Source organism: Mustela erminea, chromosome 6, assembly GCF_009829155.1.
Source record: "Mustela erminea isolate mMusErm1 chromosome 6, mMusErm1.Pri, whole genome shotgun sequence".
NCBI classification, from domain to species: Eukaryota; Metazoa; Chordata; class Mammalia; order Carnivora; family Mustelidae; genus Mustela; species Mustela erminea.
The window spans coordinates 105,524,715-105,547,498 of record NC_045619.1 but is presented as its reverse complement, the minus strand read 5'-3'; the positions used below and the strand labels follow the sequence as shown (position 1 = coordinate 105,547,498).

Here is a 22,784-nt window from a genome sequence, read left to right as displayed (position 1 = left end):
AGCGAAAAATTCAGTGGACTTTGGTACCTTCATGAGGCTGTGCAATCACAGCTTCTGTGATCAAACCTTTCCATCACCCCAAAATAAAACTTGGTACCCATAGGCAGCCACTTCCCTTCCTCGCCTGCCCCCAGCTCCTGCCAGCCTTCAGTCCCCTGCTGTCCCTGTGGTTTCCCTATCCTGGGCATCACGAATCAATGGAGTCCGCACCACAGGCCAGCAAGGGCAGGGTGGGCCTCAGCGTTCCCACAGTAGGATGACATTTAGCTTTTCTTTGCTCTGAGGTCGAGGATTCCCACTGCAACTTGAGTGACTGAAGTGAAAGGTCTTTGCTATCTAGCTGCTAGGAAATCTTTAAAATTAGGTGTGGGATGAGCCTCTCGGTGGATTAGGTAAAGAACTATGTAGTGGAGGGTAAACTGAGGGTGCACTGGGTGGTCTGGGTCGGGGGGCAGCGGCCTAGCAGCACTTTTGTGAGAAAACAGCCAGTTTTGGTATGTGGTGGCAGCATGTGCGTGCACATGTGTGTAAACAAACATCTTGGGGCACATACAAATTTCCTTCTGTGTACAAATCATCCACAGAGTGCTTTGATAGCCTCTCTTTGCAGCTCTCAAAAGGAAGCAGGCCACAAGCATTCCAGTCTCCAGAACTTTCTCATCATTCCGAACTGACGTGTCAAAGAAAACTAGAGCTGCACAGTTAGCAGTAAGAAGAGATTTTATTTAGGACTTTGCAACAGAGGGGGAAAGAGACCTCGGTACATAAGCAGGGTCCCTTGCAAACACAGCATGGCCGAGGGGGATTTCTAGCCAAGGTGGGGAGGCGGGGGTCGGGGCAGCGGATGGAAAATCCCTAAGAGGGTAGGTAATTCTTTGCTCGGCCGACCAACAGGATTCTTGTTCAGGGCAGCCGGAACGAAGGGCAAGCCGCGGGGGGATCGTGGGGGATGAGGCGCGCGGTCGAACACGGAGGGTGATCTGACGTAGAGGCCGGGGGATTCCGGCTATAGCGACTTGCTAGGGTTCTCGCTACCGCTGGCCGATGCAGCCCGAAGCCTGGTTGGGCAGAGAGAGGATTCAGGGGATCCTGAGTCCAAGGCGGTGGGAGAAACCGCAGAAAGAAACCGAAAGTCTGTAAGCACGAAACCACCAGCCCAGGCGCAGCACACCCACCATTCTACCTTCTGTCCGTCTGTGCGCCCCGGAGGCCGAGCCGGGACCGCCGGGCGCACGCGGGCGGAGGGAGGGCGGGGCCAGGACCAGTCCCGGGTCGGGGTCCGGCGCGGGGGCGGCGCTGAGGGGCGGACGGACGAAGGGGGCGGGCAGCGCGCGGCCGGGTCTGAGCGGAAGGCGGGGAGGTGACGGGGCGTCGGGAGAAGTGAGGGCTCCAGGCGACCTGGCGCCTCGCAGCACGCGCGAGGGGTGCGGCGGGGGGACGCGGGCGGCCTGTTCTGCGCGGGGGCCCGCCACTGGCTGCGCAGAGCTCCGCCAGCGGGCCGAGCGTCCCGAGAGGCCGAGCGGCGGCGCCAGGACCCGGCGGAGCGCGCGCGGCGGAAGCGCGGCGGCCGGGGCGGCGGGCGGCGGGCAGGTGAGGAGCGGGCGGCGGGCCGGGGGAGGGCGCGGGGGATCCCGGGGCTGCGCGGGGTGGTGCAGGGGCGGGACGCGGCGTGGAGGCGGGCAGGGAGGGGCTCCGGGAGGCCGGGCAGGGCCGGGCCAGGCGGCGAGGCCTGGGATACGCCGCGCTCCTTCCTCTTGGGAGGCCCGGCGCCGAGCCGGGCCGCGGCCGCCGTCCGCAAAGGCCTGCGACCCGGCTGCCCTCCCGCCCGGAAGCGGCGCCGAGCCTCTGCCCTGAGTCTGATGGGCCCCTCCCCGCTCACCAGCACCCCTGGAGCCGCTCTCCTCCGCGGCGTGAGGCCGAGGCCGGGGTGCGGGGAGGGCCCTGCCGGCCCGCGGGACTCGGGGCCCGGGCTCCAGCCCGCCCTCCCCGTCGCGGCCCGCCGGTCCCGTGACCTTCACGGGTCTTTGCACTCTCTGGCCCCTGGGCCCTGCAAGCGGGCTCGACCGAGTCCTCGGAGACCCCTTCAGCAGCTCCCTTCCCTCCCGGCCCCTCTTAGGTGACCTGTCTCGCTGCTTTCCCCGCGCTTGCTTCCTGACTGCGTCCGGCCTTGCTGTTAACCTGGGCAGCTGAGGGCCCTGGGAGTTGGGGCCCGGGGATGGTTTGCGGGAAGGAGTCCGTGCACTTCTGTGATTAAACAGCACTGAGAGGCGGGTATGGTGTCTTATGGTTTTTATCATATTCTGTGAGGTGGTGTCATCAAATAGAAATACGGCGTGAGCCCCACGTTGTAATTTTACAAGTAAGAAGAAACAGATTGGGGAGCTTGGGTGATTCAGTCGGTTAAACGTCTGCACTCACCTCAGGTAATGATCCCAGAGCCGTGGGATCGAGTCCCGCGTGGAGCTCCCTGCTCAGTGGGGAACCTGCTTCTCCCTCTCCCTCTGCTCCTCTACCTGCCTGAGCTCGCTCTGGCGCGCGCTCTCTCAAATAAATAAGTAAAATATTAAGAAAACAAACAAACAGATGAAATCGATTTAGTAATAGATGTTCTTTAATTCTGTGTATCTAAAATACGGTCATTTCATCCTGTAATCAATATAAAAATTTTAATGGGATATTCTACATTTTTTTTTCCCCTACTAAGTCTTTGAAATTTGGTTTACATTTTGCACTTACACCACCCTCCACTCCGGCAGATCATGTGCAGCTAGAGGTTAGCATATTGGACAGCCCCTCCGTAAGGGCTTCGGAGTCAACTTCTTGCTGGGGTATGCAGTGTTTATCACAATCTGGCTTTTTAATTTTTTCCTGCTAATGGCCCAAGGATAGTTGTACCCTTATCACTCAGCGCCACTTACTTGCCCTTCCCTACACACCTTTGTTCAAGTCTTTCTACCTGGAATGCCCTCTCCCCAGTGCCTGGCTGGGCCTGGTAGAGAGATGCCATTTCTACTGAGAACCTTTTGCTGACTCCTCCAACCTCTGCGGGGATGATCACTCCTTCCTTGGGGCTTCTCCCCTAGCCACTAGTATTGTGAATTAGAGCACTTGTCATGTGGTGTTTGTTTGTGAGGCTGTCTCTGTGGCTAGCCGAGTGCCCCACTCATCTTTGTTGCCATCATGGCTGGCACCTAGTAGCTGATCCCGAGATGTCTGGAGACTGAATGAATAAACAACTAACCATTAGTACTCAATCTCTTTGTTCTTTTTCTTTTTTCAAGATTTTATTTGAGAGAGAGCATGTGCATAAATGAGCAGTTGCAGGCAGAGGGAGAGGGAGAAGCAGACCCCCCACTGAGCAGGGACCCTGATGTGGGGCTTGATCCCATGACCCTGGGGTCATGAGCTGAGCCAAAAGCAGATGCTCAACTGACTGAGCCACCCAGGCACCCCTCAGTCTCTTAATTCTTGAGTGGACCTGCTACTTCCTTGTTGAGATTTGTCCCCGTACGACCCCCTCCTGTGCACACACACACACACAGTTGGGGTAATTTACAAGGAACTATCTCAAAATGTGCACAGAAGTATCTCCACCTTTTACCCTCTCCTGAGCTTACAGATAGGAAAACGGAGGTACAGAATTAGGTTAGAAAGGCCAGCAAGTTTGCATCAATATGAATATAAATGGGGGGGGGGCTTCTTGAAAGGAGTGCAGTGGTCTCAGAGGGTTAGGTTCCTGGCTTCGGCATCAGCTGGCCCCACTTGGGTCATGTGATAGGAGGGAAGAGAAGTGGGGAAGTGAGGAGGGACGCTCCAGCCCAGAAGAGGATGCTAGGCAGCTTCGGGTCTGACTGAGGATGTCACTGCCCAAGAAGAAGTTGAAGAGCAGACCCGGAGGGCTGATAGGAGGAACAAGCCCCGGGAGAAGGAAGGGCTGGGGAAGCCAGAAGAGGGAGCAAAGGAGTAAGCTCCAGCTTGGAGAAGATGGTGTGAAGAACCACTTCTTGGCGAGTGGTGCCATGCTCAAGACTGCAAAATGGGAAATGGGAAAAATCAGAGATTCAGAGAAGGCAAGCGACTTACCCCAAGTCAAACCATTCTTTAAGCCCCCGTGTCAGCCCTCCCTGTTACACTTACCCTGCCCCACCTCCATCTGTGTTGCACTCAGGGGCCCCAACATGGGGCCAGAGAGAAAAGGTCTGTAGCACAGTGCCAGCTCTGATTAATGTCTTCCTCACCGTCTTCTACTGAGGGGCTGTGATTAGGCCTATTTATAGGGGCCCGGAGCCTTAATATTCTGCCTGGTACATCTCTTGCAGATCAAATCAGTGCCGTGTGCAGCATGATTGCTGCTTTAATGGCACCAGGGAGCGGAGTTAATTAAACCCAGTATAAATAGACTCTGCCCTCATCCTGCAATTGGAAGGAGTGTTTTTCCTCCTTGTCCCCCACCCTCCCATGCCCCTCCTTCCTCCTGGCCCCCCTTAGCTGTAGCCTGGGGGAGCAGAGCCCAGTCACCAGCCACTACCTGTCCTGTCTCAGGAACAGGTCTTGAGTTCCTCGGGGCCAGAGTGAAAAGAACCCAGGAGTCTGCATTTCCTGTGCTTTTCCAGACCTGGGTATCATTTGGCAGTTGACACAGACATTCTCCACCCCCCACCCCTCAATCCATCCCTCTGCCCCAACCTCTTTTTCACTCTGCAGCCATGGTTTCTTTCTTCTTTGTCTAGGCTTGGGAGGTAGAAATGACATAATGGATGGAAAGGGTGCCTAGCAGAGCAGTGCACTTCTGACTGCTTCTCTCTGGTCTCTGTTGTCATTAACCACTGGCCCGCCCTCATTGATGCAACAAGCATCAACAGAGGACCAGCTCCAGGGAGCTCCTGGCCTCCCACCCATTGCTCTGTCCCCCACTCCCCACCTCCAGAGGTGGGACCTACAGCAAACAGTTCTACAGCTAACAGTTGCAGGAGGGGGTGGGTGGGTTGGGGGGGTGCTTAGGTTGGGGGCTGGGCTCCGTCCTCCTGGCACTTGGTCCCTCATGCTCTGGTTCCCACCCACAGGCACCATGACTCCCACGAGGATCCAGCACTCATTGGCAGGGCAGACCTACGCCGTGCCCCTCATCCAGCCGGACCTGCGGCGAGAGGAGGCCATCCAGCAGGTGGCCGATGCCCTGCAGTACCTTCAGAAGGTCTCTGGAGACATCTTCAGCAGGTGGGTGCTGCCACTCACCCACACCTGATTGAGGGCTGGGCAGTCAGCATGCGCCCTCCAGGAGCAGCCCTTCTGCTCCTCCTCCGTGAACTTGCTATCAGTAGTTTTGGAAATGTGCCCTTTCTGCGCTTATGTCTGTGCTAACTATGCCCATGGACTACATTAGCAAGAGGACACGGGCCTTTAAGAGCCATCAGTCCCAGATGATAGATAGCCCCTGCCCAGCAACCAAAATAGAGGCAGAAAGCAAACCTGTCAGAAACATTTGTGTTTTCTCACCAGGATTGTGATTGTATGCTTGCCTTTCTCTACGGGGGGCACTGGAGTTTTAGCACACTGGCCTTTACTTTTCTGGCATTTGGCACCTGTAGACAGTTTCATGTCCCTGTGCCTAGGGATGGAATGAGGAAAGGGCAGGAAATCTATCTCCTGGGAGCCTTGGCGTGGTCCAGGGAGCTTAGGGTGCCTTTCGGGAGCCTGGTGCCTGGTCACCCCACTGACCTCCCACCCTGGGCCAAAACTGCTGGACCCTGAGGGGTCCCAACGATGTGTGCAACCTGGTTCCTGTCCTGAGGACCTTGTAGTCTAGAATGGGGGAAACACCAAGTTGAGATGGATTGATTCTTCACTGTGTAGCATGAACTGTGTCAACTTCTAGGGATCTAGAGAAGAGACGATAAGTAGGCATCAGAACTCCCCAAACCCGCTGAAGCAAATAGTATAACCAGTCCGTGGAGCAGGATATGGAGTCGCAGGGCTTAACCGATGTCGTCAGTACCTAATTTTTCCTTCATTCCATCCCAGCTTGCTGTTTCTCTGTTGGCTGCATTCCCAGAAAGGCCTTGGCCTCCAGCAGGGCTGATGCTCCTGCACTCAACGTTCAGGTCCAATAGGAAAGAGGGACACTGGCCTGGCTGGGTTCTCATGTCTATCCCAGAGCCCCTTGCGGGGGCAGAGGCCATGACACACTGATGGGCTTAGACCCTGTTACCCGCATTACTCCCCCGGCTTTAGCCCCACCTGAAGTGCAGGGCCTGAGCCTGTGGAGCAGCGGGTTCCCCAAAGGAAATGAGGGCCCCTACTTGAGTGAGGAAGAAGTGGATGCTGGAGAGGAAACCTGCATGCCTGCTATGTGGTCAGGGGAGGCCTCCTGAAGGCCGTAGGAGGGCTAGGTTGTGGTTAGGCAGGGGTAGGAATATGGGTGTGCAGGGCCTCTGCTGGGGTCTAGAAATGGGTGCGAATGGATCAGAGGCCTGAACGGGAGCATGGTGTATCCCGGGCTCCCCAGGGGAGGCTGGCCTGAACGGGCCGTTTTGTACGGGGGGTGCAGACATTGCTGCTTGCCCCACATGCAGCTCCTGCACTGCGGAACAGGGTGTGAAGAGTCCGCTTTCTCTGGGTTCCTGGGCCTTGCTTACCCCCCTCTGATTGCATGCCTTGGGAGCCAGACTCTCAGGGCCTCTCACTGCTTTCTGTGCTCTGCAGTGCTGCGGGAATGTGCTGGGGCTGAGGGAGGGGGATGGACGATGGGGCAAGTGAGCTGTTAGAACGAGTCGGTTAGGGCCCGTGGGGGCTTCCCCTAACAGGACAGGGCTTTGTGCTTGATTTGGGCCTTGGAGGGAGGCTCTGGAGCAGAGAAGGGTGCCACAGAAGTGTTTAGAGACGGCTGAGCAGGCAGCACTCAAGAGTGGCCAGTAGGGGAGGGAGGGGCTTCGAGGAACTGTTGGTTGCAGTCAAGGCATGGGAGGGGTGAGGCTGCAGTCCAGGGGAGCTCAGGGAGGGCTGGAGAAGAGACATTTCAGAGGAAGTAATGAGGGGACATGATGACAGGTTGGGAACAGGATGAAGGAAAGGGAGGGTCAGGGATAGTGGGGGTGGGGCAGGCCCAGACCCAGCCTTATTCCCCTGCTCCTCCCACCTTCCAGCCTGCAGCAATCCACACACCCCGTGGGCTTTTCACTTTTCATGGGCTTTTGTCCTGGGGGAGGGACCCCGGCTGGCATCTTCCCCCTCAAGCTTACTCCACCTGCTTGAAACCTCATGTAAAGAGGCATGTGGGTATCTGTGTCTCCTCCTCACCGCTTCCCTATTTCAGGCCCAGGCCCCTCAGCCCAGGGGCTCCTGGGCCCAGTTCTGCAGATAGGTGAGCTCATGGGAAATTAGCATTCCGAGCTGGCCTTCCTCCTCTGCCGCGGCGCGGAGCCTGAAGAGAATGACAAGTGCCTCCCCCTGTCCGGGCATCTGCCTGTCCTCACCTGGGAAAAGCCAGGCCCCAAAATAGCCGCCCAGAGACGTCACCTGTCACCTGCTTCGCATGACTTAGATGACGAGGCAGAGGGGGTTGGGGGGCGGAGGGAAGAGGAACTGGACAGCTTCCGTGTGTGTAAGTTTGGGTGCTATCGCTTGCCTTTCCCGTCAGCCCTGGGGAAGGATTCCTTTTCTCTGCAAAGCTTTTCCCTTGCCTCTCCTTTGTCTTTCCAAGCCCTCCTTTCTCCCTTCTTTTCCTGGTTTCCCTCCCTCCCTTTTCTCCCTTCCCATCTTCTCCCCTCTGCCCCCTTCCCCCCCTCCTCCTGTCCTCTCCTGGCTCTGATTGGCACCTGGTGACTCCCAAGGTTAGGAAGCTCAGTCAGCTGCCTGCATAATTAGCAGATCATTCCTAATCATGTGGGGGGGGGGGAGCGGAGGTGGTGACACAGGAGCTTTCAGTGTCCTCAATGCCAAGGGATAGGACCTGCAAGAGGAGGACCAGCTGGTGCTCCCTCCTCCCCAGCAGCCTCCATGGGCAGGTGGGAAGGTGTGAGGGTGTGCTGATTGCAGGGGGTGGGGAGGCTGTGGCCGGAAATCATCTGTGAGGGGGTTGGGGGGTCAGCATGGGAGGTGGGGCCCGGGAGCCCAAGTGGTGGTCCCCCGGGAGGAAGAGTGGCTTCCTGTCACCCTGCCTTCATGGTGTTCCCTGTGAAGTGCCTGTTTCCTGAGCCTGGACCGTCCTCCCCCATGTCTGCTCAGCACCGCCTCTTCTTGCTTTCCTCTGAGCACCTGGAGCCCCTCATCCCTCCTAGTACCACCTCGTGGGTGGTACTAACACCTGATTCAGCAGCTAGCGCGGGAACATGGCACACCGCTGCTCATTCTTCCGTGCTATAGAAGTCACCGGCCCCATGTCACAGCTGAAGAAGCCCAAGGCATAGGCCAGTTCATTGAATTGCCTCGAAGTAGATGGTAAACGTACCTGCTTCTGTCCCTGGGAGATGTCTGCTCCCTGGTTCATCTCTGTCCCGGGCTCTGAGCAGACTGGCTGAGGCAGTTCCATTCCTGACACCCACAGAGACCACTCTGGGGTTTTGGGGACTTGGCTTTAGTGATAAGCTTGGAAACTGACCTGCCATGAAGCAGACCTCCGAGTGAGGGAGTGTAGATTAGGAATGGCAAACAGATCACCCTCTTGCCACTACTCCCCCAAACCCTCGTGGAGGGCACTGCTAATCAGTCATGGCTTTCCGTCCCAGCTGCATGTGGCCTGCTGGTCCTTCCTGTTGCCACCTTTGGCACTGCCACTCCCCTTGTGAGAGCCCTTTCACCTGTGCTCTGTGTTCTTGGCACCACGGCTCCTACTGTGAGAGGTTGGACAGCCTGGGGGCCATTACTTAGACTGGTAGGCTCTTGGATGACCCTGGAAATCCTGTCTGCTTTCCCCTGCCCCCCACAGCAGCCTTCCTTGGAGCATTTCTGATGGGTGCTCATCCGCGGGAATCTGATTTGTAGAGCTCTCCTAGAAGGAAAGTTTACTAGAAAGTTCTCCTTGTGCAGAACTGAGAGCTGGTTCCTTGTAACTCCACCCGCTGGTCCTCATGCTGCCTTTGGGCATAACTGGATAAGTGCAGTCGCTTTCCACCCGCCAGCACTTGTGACAATTTTGACATATGGAGAGAATTACTGTATTGTCTAAGTCACCTCACCTGTTGCCAGAACACTCAGGACGTGAGTAGCTCACTCCTCACCATCACCCTCCTTTGGACGTTCTTGAACTTGTCACTTTTCTTTCACCCAGTATTTGTTACGTGTCAGACACAGTGCCAGGTGCTAGGGACACAGCAGTGACTAAGACAGACCTATAGTTAGTCTAGAAGGAATTCAGAGTTCTCTTAAATTGTGGATCCGGTTTAAAGGGGACACAGCTATAGAGAGGTGGGTGCCCAGCACAGATTAGCTCACTAATCTGGGGTCTGTTTCCTCTCTAGTGCCCCCAAGAGAGTGGATGTCCCTCCCCTGTTTACTGAAAGAAGGGAGAAGGGACAAGGAGCTGTGTGCGCCAAGATCCCGTTTCCTTCTTAGGCTGCTTAACACACTTTTAGCTCATACTGAGCTCTAGTTAACCAAAACATCAGGCCTTGCTGCTAACCCTCCATCCTCTGCGTTTGTGCACTGGACTTCTCACACCTTCTTACACCTTGTCAGTTTCGTCTTGCTGATTACAGTCCATCTTTCTGGACTCTTGAGATTTGTGAGTCTTGATTCCCCATGCAGACCATGTTGACCCTCCTCCATTTGCTCTCCCCAGTTTACTAACCCAGTGTTGCATGAGCTGGACAAGGCCCTGCCAGAGAACTTCGTGCAAGGCTAAAATCAGTCCGTTGCTCAGCAGTGCACTTCGGGCGCTGTTCCTCATCTGGCTCTGAGTTTTTCTAAATGTGTTCCAACCCCCATAGCTCCATCTCGTCCACAGGATTTTGTGAGAAGCTGTCAGAATCGTTGCTGACTCAGGATGCACTATGTTTAAGGTTTTCCCCTGCTACACCAGTCTAATATCCCTGTCAGAAAAAGAAAGGCTGTGAATTTAGAACAATGCTGACCCCTGGGAGCTGCCTCTTTCTCTTCGCAGGGCTTACAGACCCTCGATTTAATAATCCATTCTGGAAGTTTGCCAGGGTTTATGGTTAAGCTCTGTGTTCACAACTAAGAGAGATCAGCCCTTCTGTCCTTGCTGGAAGAACGAGAACAAAATGCCCTTTGTCCCTCTCCAGTTCTGCTGTCCCTCCCACTCTCCATGTGGACTTCAGGCCGAGCTGTCACATAACCACGGAGGTGGCTTCCGCACCCTGGGCAGGATGGCTGGGCTGGGAGCTGGAGGAGGTGACTTGCGCACAAGTACCCTTTCTCAGCAGACACAAACCCTTCTTCCTGTCAGAAGAGATGGAGCTCATGCAAGTCTGGTGGTTCTTCGTCCTCTCACTGGAAGGCAGCTCTGCCCTCAGTCCTCTGTCTCCTTCGCCACCCACTCAGCCCAGTCTGTCAGAGAAGACTAAGCAGCTTTGCGTGCCTGCTTGTATGCCAGCCCCCCGCCTCAGTGAGCCCCTGTACATAAGGGGCCAGGAATAAGCAGGGAGACTGCAGGGAGCCAAGACCCCTGGGCTGTGAAACTGGCTGATCCGGCAGGTTCTCTGGGGGGCCAGAATCCTCTAGAGTTGGTGGGGTTTGATTTAGGAAGATGCGTCCAGGGCCTTGACCTTTAAAGAAACCTTTAAAGAAATCCTGGTGTTCTGTGACCCCAGAGACCGTGGGGGCCCCCCTGCCATCGCTGTGGCCTCTGCCCTTTCCTGGTAAACTGGCGCTGGCAGTCCTGCCTTTCTCACCTGTATGCTCCCTCTGGCCAGGTGGGTGCCGACACGCACCCTCTCTGAATGTGAGGCGTGGAGGTCATGGGCAGGAACTGGTGTTTGTGCAGGTGGGGCAGCAGCTGGGAAGAGGATACCCTGGCCCCTGTTCACCCACTCCACTCCGCAGGGAGAAGAACCTGGCCGTTGCTCAGGAACAGGGACAGCGAAAGTGAGGCTCCTGAGCATCTGCGTTGAGGGCGCATGGATGTTAGTCACTCATGGAGCTCTCCAGGTGTCGGTGCTGGGAAGACAGTAGGGAACAAAGCCCAGCCGTCTCCCCCTTGGAGAGCAGATAGGCGATAGATGCATGTCAGGTGGCTCCCCATGAAAGGGGGGATTGGAAAGTGACAGGTGCACATTTATAGAGGCAGTGGTCAGGAAGTCTTCAGTGAGGAGTGTGCTCGGTGAAGCAAAGAAGCCAGTCCCGGGGCAGTCTGCAGGGACGGCACTCCATTCGGTGCAGAGGCCACACGGGAACATGTTTTGCCTGTTCAGGGCCTTGGAGTCCCTGGAGCCCGATGCACCAGGAATGGTGGGTGGAAGCCTCTGAGCGAGCTCTGACCACACACAGGAACCATGGTGAGGACTTTGTCCACAGGAACCGTTTATTGTATGTCAGGGCAGTTCCACGTGAGTGGGTCTGGGACTTGATTTAGACCCAGCTTTGCCCACCCTCCCTCCTCCTTGGGAGCTTGAGTCTCATCTGGAAATAGGCAGTTTTGTACAGGAATCATGACTATTTTCTCTCCGCTTGCCCCTGCTTGAGGCTGTAAATTCCTGGAGGCAGGGGCCCTGTCCCTGACAGATGGCAAGTCCAGGCACCACCCTGGGGCCAGGGTGATTGCCCATTCAAACCCAGAGCTCTAAGAACTCAGTAGAGTTCATCTAGACCCTTCAGAGTAGAGATCTATGTGGAGGTCACCTGGACAGTTAAAGGTCAGCTGTGACAAGCAGGTAACACTGTATTTTAAGGGCCCCTGTGGAAGCCCTTGCCTTTGCAGTCTGCAGATAGAAGCAGGGGTGCAGGAGACTATAGGGGCTTGGGGAGCAGCCCTCAGCCGCTGAGTTTCTTTTTTTCCCCCCATGGCAGAATCTCTCAGCGAGTAGAGCTCAGCCGGAGGCAGCTGCAGGCCATTGGGGAGAGGGTCTCCTTGGCCCAGGCCAAGATTGAGAAGATCAAGGGCAGCAAGAAGGCAATCAAGGTAGACCATGTGACCCTGAGTCCCCCTGGCTGGCAGGCAGTCCCAGAAATCCCATCCCTGTTCCCTCCCTATGCTCCTGAAGTTGCCTAGGTCTCTGCCCGCCTTGCCCAGCCACACCTCAAGCTTTCTAGTTCAAATTGCCACCCCCCCAGACTCTGGAGCATCTCGGACTCCCTGTGTCCCCAGGTGTTCTCCAGTGCCAAGTACCCAGCTCCAGAGCGCCTACAGGAGTACGGGTCCATCTTCACGGGTGCCCAGGACCCTGGCCTACAGAGACGCCCCCGCCACAGGATCCAGAGCAAGCATCGCCCCCTGGACGAGTGGGCTCTGCAGGTCTGAGGGGCTCACACACTTACAGGGGGTGATCAGAGGTGGTCCTGGGTATTGGGGAGGAACTGAGGGCTCTATTCCCCGAGAGGACTAGGACTGGGATGGGTGGTCACTTTGGCCCAGTCCCGAAGCCCACCATCCTTGCGCTACTGCCCCTGCCAGGAGAAGCTGAAATACTTCCCTGTGTGTGTGAACACCAAGCCTGAGCCTGAGGATGAGGCCGAGGAGGGGCTTGGGGGCCTTCCCAGCAACATCAGCTCCGTCAGCTCCTTGCTGCTGTTCAACACTACTGAGAACCTGTACGGCACACAGCGGGGCCCTGGGAGGGTGGCTGGGTGGCCTGGCCTGGCTTTGTGGGGGCCCCAGCAGTCTGATTGCTCTTTTGAGGTGTCGGCGTCCACAATATAGACTAACTGGCCTGGATGAAGTAGGAAAGCTGGGTCAGGACCCTGGGCCTCGAGCTGACCATGGGCTGCCCGACATCCCTTCCACCTCTGTAGGTACAAAAAGTATGTCTTTCTGGACCCCCTGGCTGGTGCTGTAACAAAGACCCACGTGATGTTGGGGGCAGAAACCGAGGAGAAGCTGTTCGATGCCCCTTTGTCCATCAGCAAGAGGGAGCAGCTGGAGCAGCAGGTAGAGCCCATGCTGCCCGCCGGGGAGGGGGGACAAGAAAGCCTAGCGGTGTCCTCTAGGTGAGCGATCTGTTGAGCCCCTGCTCCCACCCTGCTGTCCATGGGTATGCACTAGGCCCTGCTGACTGCCCCAGGGTCTAACTGCAGGGCCCAAGCCCCCTTCAGCCCCCGCTTGTGCCCCCACCTAATCCTGCAGGTTCCAGAGAACTACTTCTATGTGCCTGACCTGGGCCAAGTGCCTGAGATCGACGTGCCGTCCTACCTGCCTGACCTGCCAGGCATTGCCGATGACCTCATGTACAGTGCTGACCTGGGCCCCGGCATCGCCCCCTCCGCCCCTGGCACCATTCCAGAGCTGCCCACCTTCCACACAGAGGTGGCCGAGACTTTCAAGCCGGGTGAGCAGAGAGCAGCAGTTGGGCAAGAACCCCCTTACTTGGCCACTTGCATTCCTGGGCACCTCACACTTTCCCACACTTCTCTTTCAGACCCAGAAGATGGGGTGCTAACAGCACCCCCCCCACCGCCACCACCACCCCCGCCTCCCCCAGCTCCGGCTGTGCTGGTCAACGCTCCGCCACCCCCGCCGCAGCCCATGGCCTCCCCGGTCCAAGGTGCCAGGGAGGAGGACAGCAGTGGCGGCATGTCTCCTTTAGGTAAGAGCAGCACTGGGGTATGTGGAGGGTCAGGGCGAGGGGGCGTGTGCTCTTTGAGGATGCCTCTCATTTCTGGATCCCGGGAGGGTTTCCTGGAGGTTTATAGGACCATAAATTCTAGACCTTCAGAATAGTTCTGTTTCCAAAATCTTGTTCCCCTGGGTTCATGAAATAGTGGCTTTCAAACTCTGTAGCCCCCCAGAATTCTTATCTCCAGAATAGAGGGAGCCTGGACGTGGACAGGTAGAGCCATTGTCCCCCATTTCCAATTACACCAGTGGGAAAGGGGCAGCTACTGGAAACAGTAGAAGGCTTCAGCAACAAAGTACTCATATATGTAAATGGCAGGATTTCAGTTTTAGCAGGACATCTCCCCACCTATCTCCAGCACCCAAAGGTCGCACAGAAACCCCATGTTGGCTCATGTGTCAAGTTCAGACACTGTCTCCATCAGTAGATTCCCACAGTCCACCTCTGTAGTGGCCCCTAAACTAGGTGGCATTAGGAGAGGGACCAGGGGTGCCTGGACATAGGACTGGCTGAGCTCAAGCAGATGCAAACAGCATCCAGGCTGCACACGGTCTCCCAGAGCTCAGACTCACTCACTGGCTTCCTCTTTCAAAAGGAAAGACCCACAGCCAGGCTCAAGGGGAAGCCCCTGGACCCCCAGAACCTCAGGCTGGGCAAGGCTGTCCTGCAGCATGGCCTGCCTGAGGAGCCCTCTTCCTCACACCCTGCCCGCCCCCTCCCCCACAAGCTGCAGTCCAGGGAGCTCCCAAGGAAGTGGTGGACCCTTCCAGTGGCCGGGCCACTCTGCTGGAGTCCATCCGCCAGGCTGGGGGCATCGGCAAGGCCAAGCTCCGCAGTGTCAAGGAGCGCAAGCTGGAGAAGAAGAAACAGAAGGAGCAGGAGCAAGGTGAGAGGATCCTCAGCCTGCTCTGGTAGGGGGGCTCTCAGTAAAGGGCCACCTTCTCTTGTAGCCCCCACCAGACTCCCAAGAGGTCAGAGGAGCAGCACCCAGCCCACCTGCCCCATGCTTTCCCCAGGCAGGCTGTGGGAAGCCCTGGGCAGCCGTCCCTAACATTCCCACCCTTCCTGCCTAAGCTGTGGGTTCCCTCCTGGTTTTGTAGCCTGCTTAGAACCTTCCTCTCTAAACTCAGGAGCCAAAGCCTCCCCCAGCTCAGATTCTGCCAGGAGCTGTCTTAGGACATGGTTGGGAACCTGAGCTGCTGTAGGGACTGCAGACCTGGAGGGATAGCGCAGTCCTGCTTCTCCAAGCCTCTCGAGGCCGCAGGTTCCGTGCCCTGCATCCTGAGTGTAGCACGAACAGAACATTCAGGCCCTGAGGCGCCTGGGGGGCTCAGATGGTTAAGCATCTGCCTTCGGCTCAGGTCATGATCCAGGATGCTGGAATCAAGCCCCGCATCAGGTTCTCTCCCTAGTGCAGAGCTTGCTTTTCCCTCTCCCTCTGCCATTCCCTCTGCTTGTGCTCTCTGGCTGTCACACAAATAAAATTTTAAAAGAAAAGAACACCCGGGGCCAAAGCCGCAGTGACTTTGAGTCCTGAGCTTGAGTTCGAGCTAGATTTCTGAGATTTGTGCTGTGACTTCAGGCAAACTGCCCAGCAACCTCTCTGGGCCAGTTTCCTTGCCCGTACTGTGGGGCCCCTCCTCCTTGCCCACTTTGTCTCACAGGGCAGCTCTGCCAGTTTAATAGTGCTCTGATGCTGGCTCCAGTGACCGCCTGCAGCTCTGGGACCTGGCAGTGATGCTGTGGCTGGGGGGCGGGGCTGGCAGGTGTGGAGAGTGAGCAGAAAAGAGGACCAGCCCTGAGAAGATCACCCCAGGGGCAGATTTTTCCTTGGTCCCCTCATCCTTCTTGACCTGAGACTTCTTCCTGCTACAGTGAGAGCCACAAGCCAAGGTGGGGACCTGATGTCGGATCTCTTTAACAAGCTGGTCATGCGGCGTAAAGGTAGGACAACGGAGCCTGGCTGCCTTCCCTGGGCTGCGAATCTCAGGATGTTTTGTATCCTGCACATTCTGCTTTTTTCTTCTGGTTTTTAAGTCTCCAGTGGCTAGGTGAACCAGTGTCCCAAACTAACTCCCTCAACCTCCATCTCTGCCCTCCCAGGTATCTCTGGGAAAGGACCCGCGACAGGGGCCAGCGAGGGGCCAGGAGGAGCCTTTGCCCGAATGTCAGACTCCATCCCACCTCTGCCTCCCCCACAGCAGCCACCTGGAGAAGAGGATGAGGATGACTGGGAATCCTAGAGGCTCACTCCTTCCCCACCAAGACCCAGATTTAGGTCTCACCCTCACATGGACACAACCAGGATGAGATGCCTGGCCTGTGGGTCTCTCGACCCCTGCTGCCCATGGAGGAACAGGGACCATGGAGGACCGTCCCAGACCTGCACCTGGACCTTCTTCAAGGAGTGAGGTAGCCAGCTTCTGAGGCCAAGTGGCTGGGAGCGGGGAGCCCTTGTGCTCTCCTCCAGCCACAGACTGAAGTGAGTACGTGCATCAATAAAGCAGTGTCACACGGGAACCGAGCATAAAGCAAGAGCACGCTTTTACTTAAGGAACCCTGGCTGTGCAGGGGGCGAGCGTCTCCTCCGAGCTGGCACCTGTCCTCCCTCTCCCCCTGGGCTCAGGCATCGGGTGGGGCAGAGCACTGGGTGAACTGAGGGCCCTTCCTCTGGGTCAGGGACAGCAGAGAGGTGCTGTCAACAGGGCTGGCTGTTGCGGATGGAGGGAAGGAGATTTTCACACAGGGAAAAATGTCTCGGAGGTGCCACTGACGTGGGAGGAGGACGTGGAGCCAGGCCAAGGGAACTAGACATGCGGTGGGACAGGTTAGGGGCCAGCACTGGTTGGGGAAGAGAGAGACCAGCAGGTGGGGGAGTCGGCACACGGCTCTTCCCAGTTCTTCGTAACACCGAGAAAGGTGGTAGGATTGAGGTGGTCAGAGGGCCCTGGGCAGAAGGAGCCCTATGGACTCCAGGGACCTGGGGCTGGAAGTGGGGAATGTTCTTGGTTTTGAAAAGAAGGTGAAGGTCTAGAACAACAAATTGTAGCCAGAAAAGGGAAAGGCTAGAGGGCATGTTCCGCCTCACCTGTGAGAGAATGGACACCAAAGGGAGGACAGAGATGCTGCAGTGGAAGACTGGCCACAAAGCAGGGCAGAGAGCTGGACTCTGGACCATGGTGAATGGACATTCAATTCCAGGGAGCCAGACTGCCCTGGGATGGGTCCCAGGATGGCCAGGACCCACGGTTTCTTCAGGATCGACCTGATGTTCTCTTACTGGCTTTTCCACCTGTGCCTAGTCCTGGCAGCCCACTGATTCAAGAAAGGGGCTGGTCTGGTCTCCAGCTGGGCTTCACCTTCTTAGCCTGAATCCCCACAAAGCAGGCATGAGGCAAACATTTCACGTGAGCAGCTGGAAGGAAGAAGCTGGCATCTGGGCAGTGGTGGGCCATCCATCAGGAAGGGACAGACTTCTCACGATGAAACTGGGGAGACAGGGAAAAGCAGTGAGGCACGAGATCTCGAGTGGGGGGCTCTCAGAGAGAGGTTTAGGCAGGACTGACCTTCCTCATAGCAGCAAAGGCAGGACCAAAGGTGGCTTTGACCTCTACACGGTCTCGGATCCAGGCTGGCAGCTTTCCCAGGATAGGTGGGCGGGCATACCGCTGATCCAGAAGCACTATGCTGGCAAAATCCTTCTGGTGCCTAATGGCCCTGCCTAGGTGGGGACAGAGGTTGGGCTCTCCACTAAACTAGCCTCCCCCACAGTGTATTTCTATCGTGTTCCCTCCTTCCTGTCACCCCATTCTCCTGCCAGGCATCCCAAGAGCCAGGAACAGTCCCAGGCCTACCTATAGATTGGTTGACAGCCTTCATACACAGATTCTCCACCAAAGCCTTCCCTGGTGGTGGCTGACCTGGGCCTCTGGGCTGGGGAGGGCAGAGGACAGCACCTGTCAGCATTTTCTTGCCTCCCCCCACCCCCCACTCAGTGTTCTGAGAAAATGACACCGCTCAGCGTGGGAGAAAGAGCAGCAGGCATCACGGGCACGAGGCCAGCAGCAGCTGCCACAGAAGGAGATGGCAGAGTGGCTCCAGAGGGTAAAGGGTGCGTCCACGCCCTGGAGCTGACGGGTGACACGGGCACACATCGGGGGGCAGTGGGGAAGGCACAGCACTGCAGCCCCAATATCGCAGCCCCAGGGGCAACAGCACCTCCTCCCAAGCCGTCTCCTCCCAGCCTCGGGACACTGGAGATACTCACTAGGGTCTGGTCCAGGTAGGCCATCTTCTCCTGCAGCTCTGGTGACCTGATGTTTGGGTAGGGCATGCCTACCATAACCACACACCTAGGGCCGAGGAACACGAGGCTGTGGCGCAGGGGCAATCAGGTCCCCAGTGTGTTTGCCAAGGGCCAGGCCTCACCCTCCTGTCATCAACTGCTACATCCAGCGCTCTGTCACCCCCCTCAAGCTGTGCTTGCTGCCTCTACCTCCCTCCACACCGGGAACAGGTGTGCTTGGCCGAGAGACCCAGTGCAGGCCACATGAATGGAGTCCCCACAAAACTATGCTCTGCCTAATTTCCACCTGGAGCTAAAGGGCCAAAGTTACCTCCCCACAGAGCTGAGTGACCTAAGCAGCCAGCCCAGGGTGCAGACTCCTGCTGGCATCAGCTTGCAGGCAGGAACCCGGCCATTCGTGGAGTGAAGGGTGAGCACAGCAGAGCCCAGAGATGAGAGGCCCACAACTTACCGGCCAAGGTTGTCAGAGAAGTTAATACCTTCACTCATCTTTCCTCCAACCACAGAGAGGAGCAGAGCACCTGTCACCGTGCCTCCCGCCTGGTCACAACACTGCGGGAAATACCAGTCCAGGTTGTACAGCCAAAGCTTGAAGGCCACCCAAAATGCTGCCAGCTGTTCTCTGGACCCAAGGCCTCAGAGTTACACTTCTCACCTTAATGCACCTGGAATACTCCGCCAGCACCTGTTCCACCTGGTTTGCTTTCTTGGGTTCCTGAAATATCTGAAGGAAAACAATGTCTCCCAGGAAAGAGTTTCAGAATGCATGGGCCCCATGTCTGCTCGTGGCCTTTATGTTTTCCAGACTGGGATCTGGAGAGGCCCCCAGAGTCAAAGGGTTCTAGGGAAATCCTCCAGAAGTGATCAGGGGTTCCAAGTGGGGGGGAGTAAGGAGCCAGCCGAAGTCCAGACAGTTCTCTGACATGCATGAGAAATCCTAGCAGGAACTCTGGGTGCCACTGTCCTAATAAGTGGGAGTTCTAGCTGAGAAGTCACTCACCTTTTTCCTGACAGCCAGGCGGGCGAGCAGCCCACTCTTATTCCAGTGGGCATAGACCTGGCGTTGGTACTCATAGGAGGGGAAGAAACAGACCACCCCTCCAGGGACCACAGTGCACAGGTTACAGAGAATGCGACCAGTCTCCTCCATCTAAGGAAGGAAGGAAGACAGACAGCCCTCCCTGGAGTCATTCCTGAGGCCATATCCAAACAGCACTTCCTGACTTTGAGACTCAAAACCACATACAGAGATCCAAGTGTGACTGCAGTCATGGGGGAGACCTGTGGCCGGAAGCGCTCCCTCCCTCGCCCCCCCCCCCCCCCACACATCACGATGCTAGCGCACCGGAGCTAAAACTGGCTAGCATGCGAAGCCTCCCTGCTCAACTCCCAATGCCTACGGGCCACTGGGGACAAGTTCCACTACAACAAATCGGACACTGAAAACCCATGTGTGCCTCTCACGACAGGCTGCAAGCCCCATGTTCCTGCACAGGGCAGGGAGCGATAAAACCAAATGGCAAAAGAACCAAAGGAAACAAGCAGATTTTCCTCAGGTTCATCCTGAAGGAATGGCCCAAGGTTCTAAGAAAACATTATTTAATGGTCGAAGCAGTGAGGGGACAGGGGAGCTCAGACCTCCCAAGGAGCATGCAGATGGGACACTATCCAGCCTGGGCCGCCTCCGTGTGGAAGACCCCAGCACTAATCTCCCTAACACCTGAACACTGAAAGTGCAGGCCAGGGTGCCCAGCACCCCAGAAATCTCTCTCCTGCCCTGGCGAAGGCGGTGGTAAGGTGAGCGGGCTGGTACTAACCATCTGTGGCAGCTCTCTCTTCTGGTATGTGAACTCCAGCTGCTGGCTGGAGGGGCCGCTGCAGATGACCAGGGGCAAGATATTGTCTGGTGGGATCACATGACCTGCAGAGACCCCAGGGAGGGGCTGAAAACAAGGGGCTGACGAGCCCGTAAGGCAGGGCCTGGAAAGCGTGTTCCTCATCCCTGTCTCCATGCCAGGAAGAGCAGTTCCCACACTCGCCCACGCGCCTGCTCCCGCAGCACAAGTGGGTGGTACTCAGACCTCCCCACGGTCGTGGAGGCCACCGTGCGGGAGCAGAGAGATGTGAGCCCACGCGAGAGCTGGCAAAGGACTGAGCTCCCATCTCACAGGCTCCTCAGCCCCTGGGGCAGGATGAGAGCACAGGGTCAAACCACGACGACAAGGGGCCGGAGAGTGACCCGTGGCTCATTCCACCCTGGACAGGGATTCTCACCACAGGAAAACTCCACCACTCGCTCAGCTTCCACCCCAGCACAGGCCAGCAGCTGCTCCCGGAAGTCAGACACCTGCAGACCACAACAGCAGGGCTCTGTGATCCCTGAGAGGGCCGGGGACCGCAGGCCTGAGCAGGCAGGGGGCCCTGGCAGGGAGGGAGAGCGAGCGCCGCACTTTGGGGAAGACAAAAGTCTGGCCTGGCACAGTATGTACATAAGAACAGGAAAAAAGAGGTAAAAGGTAAGGCAGATAGTAAATGGGCAAAAATAAATAAATAAGTAACAATAACCCAGTGTTGGATCGTTTCAGTGAGCCTGTGGGAACAGCACGGGAAATCTGGTGAGCTGGGCACAGTGCTTCTCACCCCTGACTAGGCAACCGAGAGCACCTGTGGGAATTCAAGACAAAATCCACACGTCCGGGTCCCAGCCTCAACTACCGGAGAAGGACCTCTGGGGGTTGGAGGGGTGGGGCAGACATATGCGTTTGTAATTTTAAAGCACTCTGGATTTTCACCTACTGAATTGGCAAGAATCCTAAGGCGTGACCCCTCCGTGTTTCCTGGACAGTATTTTGTAAGCTGGATGTATTTTTTACTTTTTAGCCTGGCAGTGCCCCCCACCTAGGGGTGCCCCCTGAAGGTACAGCTCCATAAGCCAACACCTGCGCAGGGATACTCCTGCATGTGATCTCTGAGCGTACAACTGCCCTTCGGGAGAGCCCAGCGCATGGGCTCACCGCACCCTTGCAGGGTAGAGCGCCCGCCGGCAGGCAAGACACACACCCGCAACGGCCACCAAACGGCGTGAGCGCCACAACACTGGCGCCACAGCCACTGACAGAAGAACAGGGAGAGAGATAAGTGAGTACATGTATTTGCTCAGTTCTGCAGAGAAATGCAATGAAAGCAGGCAAGGACAGACCCATAGTTGTAAAAGTGACTGCCTCTGGGCACAGACAGCAGCCTGCAGACGGGCAAAAGTGGGGCTTTCTGAAGGCACCTTCCAGACAGTTTCGACTTCTGAACCATATAGGTGTTTACATATTTTAAAAACATATTAAATCAAAAATTAAAAAATTAAAAAGCAAACGCTAAAACTGAAAACAGACAGCAGTAAAGAGGACCCTTTGTCAGAGTCACAACAGAAGCACACAAGGAGCCTGAATTCCAGTGACTTCAAATCCTTAGTGAGCAGACATCCTTAGTGGGTGGGTACACTCTCAGAGCAAAAATAAACGCAAAGAAATTAAATTTCAATCACTAGTTTACTGTTAGACTATCAGTAGTATAGGAAAGTATTTGAGGTCTCCTGTGCAAGTAAGTAGTAAGTAAGTAAGTAAGAGTGCAAGTAAGTAATAAGATAGAACAAACATAGTAAGAAACCAAATGTTCAGCTCAAGAAAAAAGATATACAGTGTAAGGTCAAACAAATTCATGGATTTTCATTTAGAAATACTCATGATTTTTTAAAGCTATCTTCCCCAGTCTGTCTACAGAAAAGCAATTACAATCCAGGAGCACGACCAACACCCCCCGCACCCAGATGCTGGTTTCCATATACCAATCCCCAAATAAGGAAGCCAGGTTACTTGGAGAAATGAAGGATTCCAGATCTGGGGCAAAGAAAGGTGGCCCGGGACATTCTGCATTCTGTCGTGCCAAAAAGCAAGAAAGCATCCCAAGGCCAATAAGGGCCTTGTCAAGGACCAAGGGCAGCATGTGGGGGCTCTGAGGGGCCGAGCCTGAAGCACCTGAGCATCAAAAGCAACAAGGACTAGAGATGACTTTAATTTGTGAACAAAAATCTGAGTCTATACACAAGAAAAATGGAAAACTAACAAAGTGACAGGAGTGGTTCCAGTGGCAGAAGAGAGGGACCAGAGTGTGCGGGCACTGAGGACCCTTCCACTGGCTCAGTCCCGCGCCACGCATACCCTGGGGACAGAACCGCTGTGCAGAGATGTGGTTCTCTGTGCCTTCATGTTGCTTAAAACAGAGAAAAACTGGAAATCACCCAAATACCTAACAAAAGAAGAGTGGTTCTACAAAATATAACATATTCACATAACAGAGTAGAGCCGGAGCGTGGTGGGATAAATGCACACTACTGACAAGGAAAAATTTTTATGACATTCTGTTGCTAGCTGAAAAATCCAAATCGTAGCAACAGCATGTAGAGATGGAGATTTTCGTTTTTAAAACATGTATGTGTATTTGTAAAAATTACACACAAAGACTACTATAATGATATACACTAAAACAAATCTTTTGGTGGTGGAATTATCATCTTTTTTTTCCCCCTGCTTTTGCTGGTCTCTGCTTTCTACAATGAAAGCAAAATACTTTTGTGTGTGTGTGTGTGTGTGTGTGTGTGTGAATTTGTAAGAGAGGGAAGGTGGTATCCCTGGTGGGTCCAAGAAAGGCACGGCACTTAGGCACTGGATGGGGGCCTGCGATTCCAGAACAGCTGTCTCTGG

General features: G+C 55.8%; 2 protein-coding genes and 1 long non-coding RNA gene across 10 annotated transcripts in view; 2 read left to right on the top strand and 1 right to left on the bottom strand.

Moving 5' to 3' along the window:
- The first annotated feature begins 1,500 nt into the window (after positions 1–1,500).
- LOC116594152 (WASH complex subunit 1) lies at positions 1,501–16,257 on the top strand. Its single transcript, XM_032349152.1, has 11 exons — positions 1,501–1,590; positions 5,064–5,217; positions 11,962–12,073; positions 12,260–12,406; positions 12,566–12,702; positions 12,904–13,039; positions 13,235–13,436; positions 13,527–13,694; positions 14,452–14,610; positions 15,600–15,668; positions 15,828–16,257. Exons 2-11 carry the CDS (start codon positions 5,069–5,071, stop codon positions 15,965–15,967), a joined length of 1,419 nt encoding a protein of 472 aa, XP_032205043.1. The 5' UTR covers positions 1,501–1,590; positions 5,064–5,068; the 3' UTR covers positions 15,968–16,257.
- Positions 16,258–17,119: 862 nt separating this feature from the next.
- Positions 17,120–22,784, bottom strand: part of LOC116594151 (putative ATP-dependent RNA helicase DDX11-like protein 8) — a 34,908-nt gene continuing 29,243 nt past the window's right edge. For 4 of the 8 annotated variants that reach the window (XM_032349143.1, XM_032349149.1, XM_032349144.1 and 1 more), the window contains exons 20-25: positions 20,305–20,377; positions 19,848–19,951; positions 19,031–19,180; positions 18,686–18,754; positions 18,482–18,582; positions 17,705–18,097 (exon numbers count right to left, since the gene is read on the bottom strand). In XM_032349143.1, coding sequence (XP_032205034.1) covers positions 17,716–18,097; positions 18,482–18,582; positions 18,686–18,754; positions 19,031–19,180; positions 19,848–19,951; positions 20,305–20,377 — 879 coding nt within the window. In that variant the 3' untranslated portion in view covers positions 17,705–17,715. Of the gene's footprint in view, positions 17,213–17,290; positions 17,446–17,578; positions 17,658–17,704; positions 18,098–18,481; positions 18,583–18,685; positions 18,755–19,030; positions 19,181–19,847; positions 19,952–20,304; positions 20,378–22,784 lie in introns of those variants that run through there. The other 4 variants (XM_032349146.1, XM_032349151.1, XM_032349148.1 and 1 more) reach the window with 3 other exon arrangements.
- On the top strand, positions 19,175–22,584 carry LOC116594153. The gene is made up of 2 exons (XR_004287077.1): positions 19,175–19,827; positions 20,911–22,584. It is a non-coding gene; the product is annotated as an uncharacterized LOC116594153 (long non-coding RNA).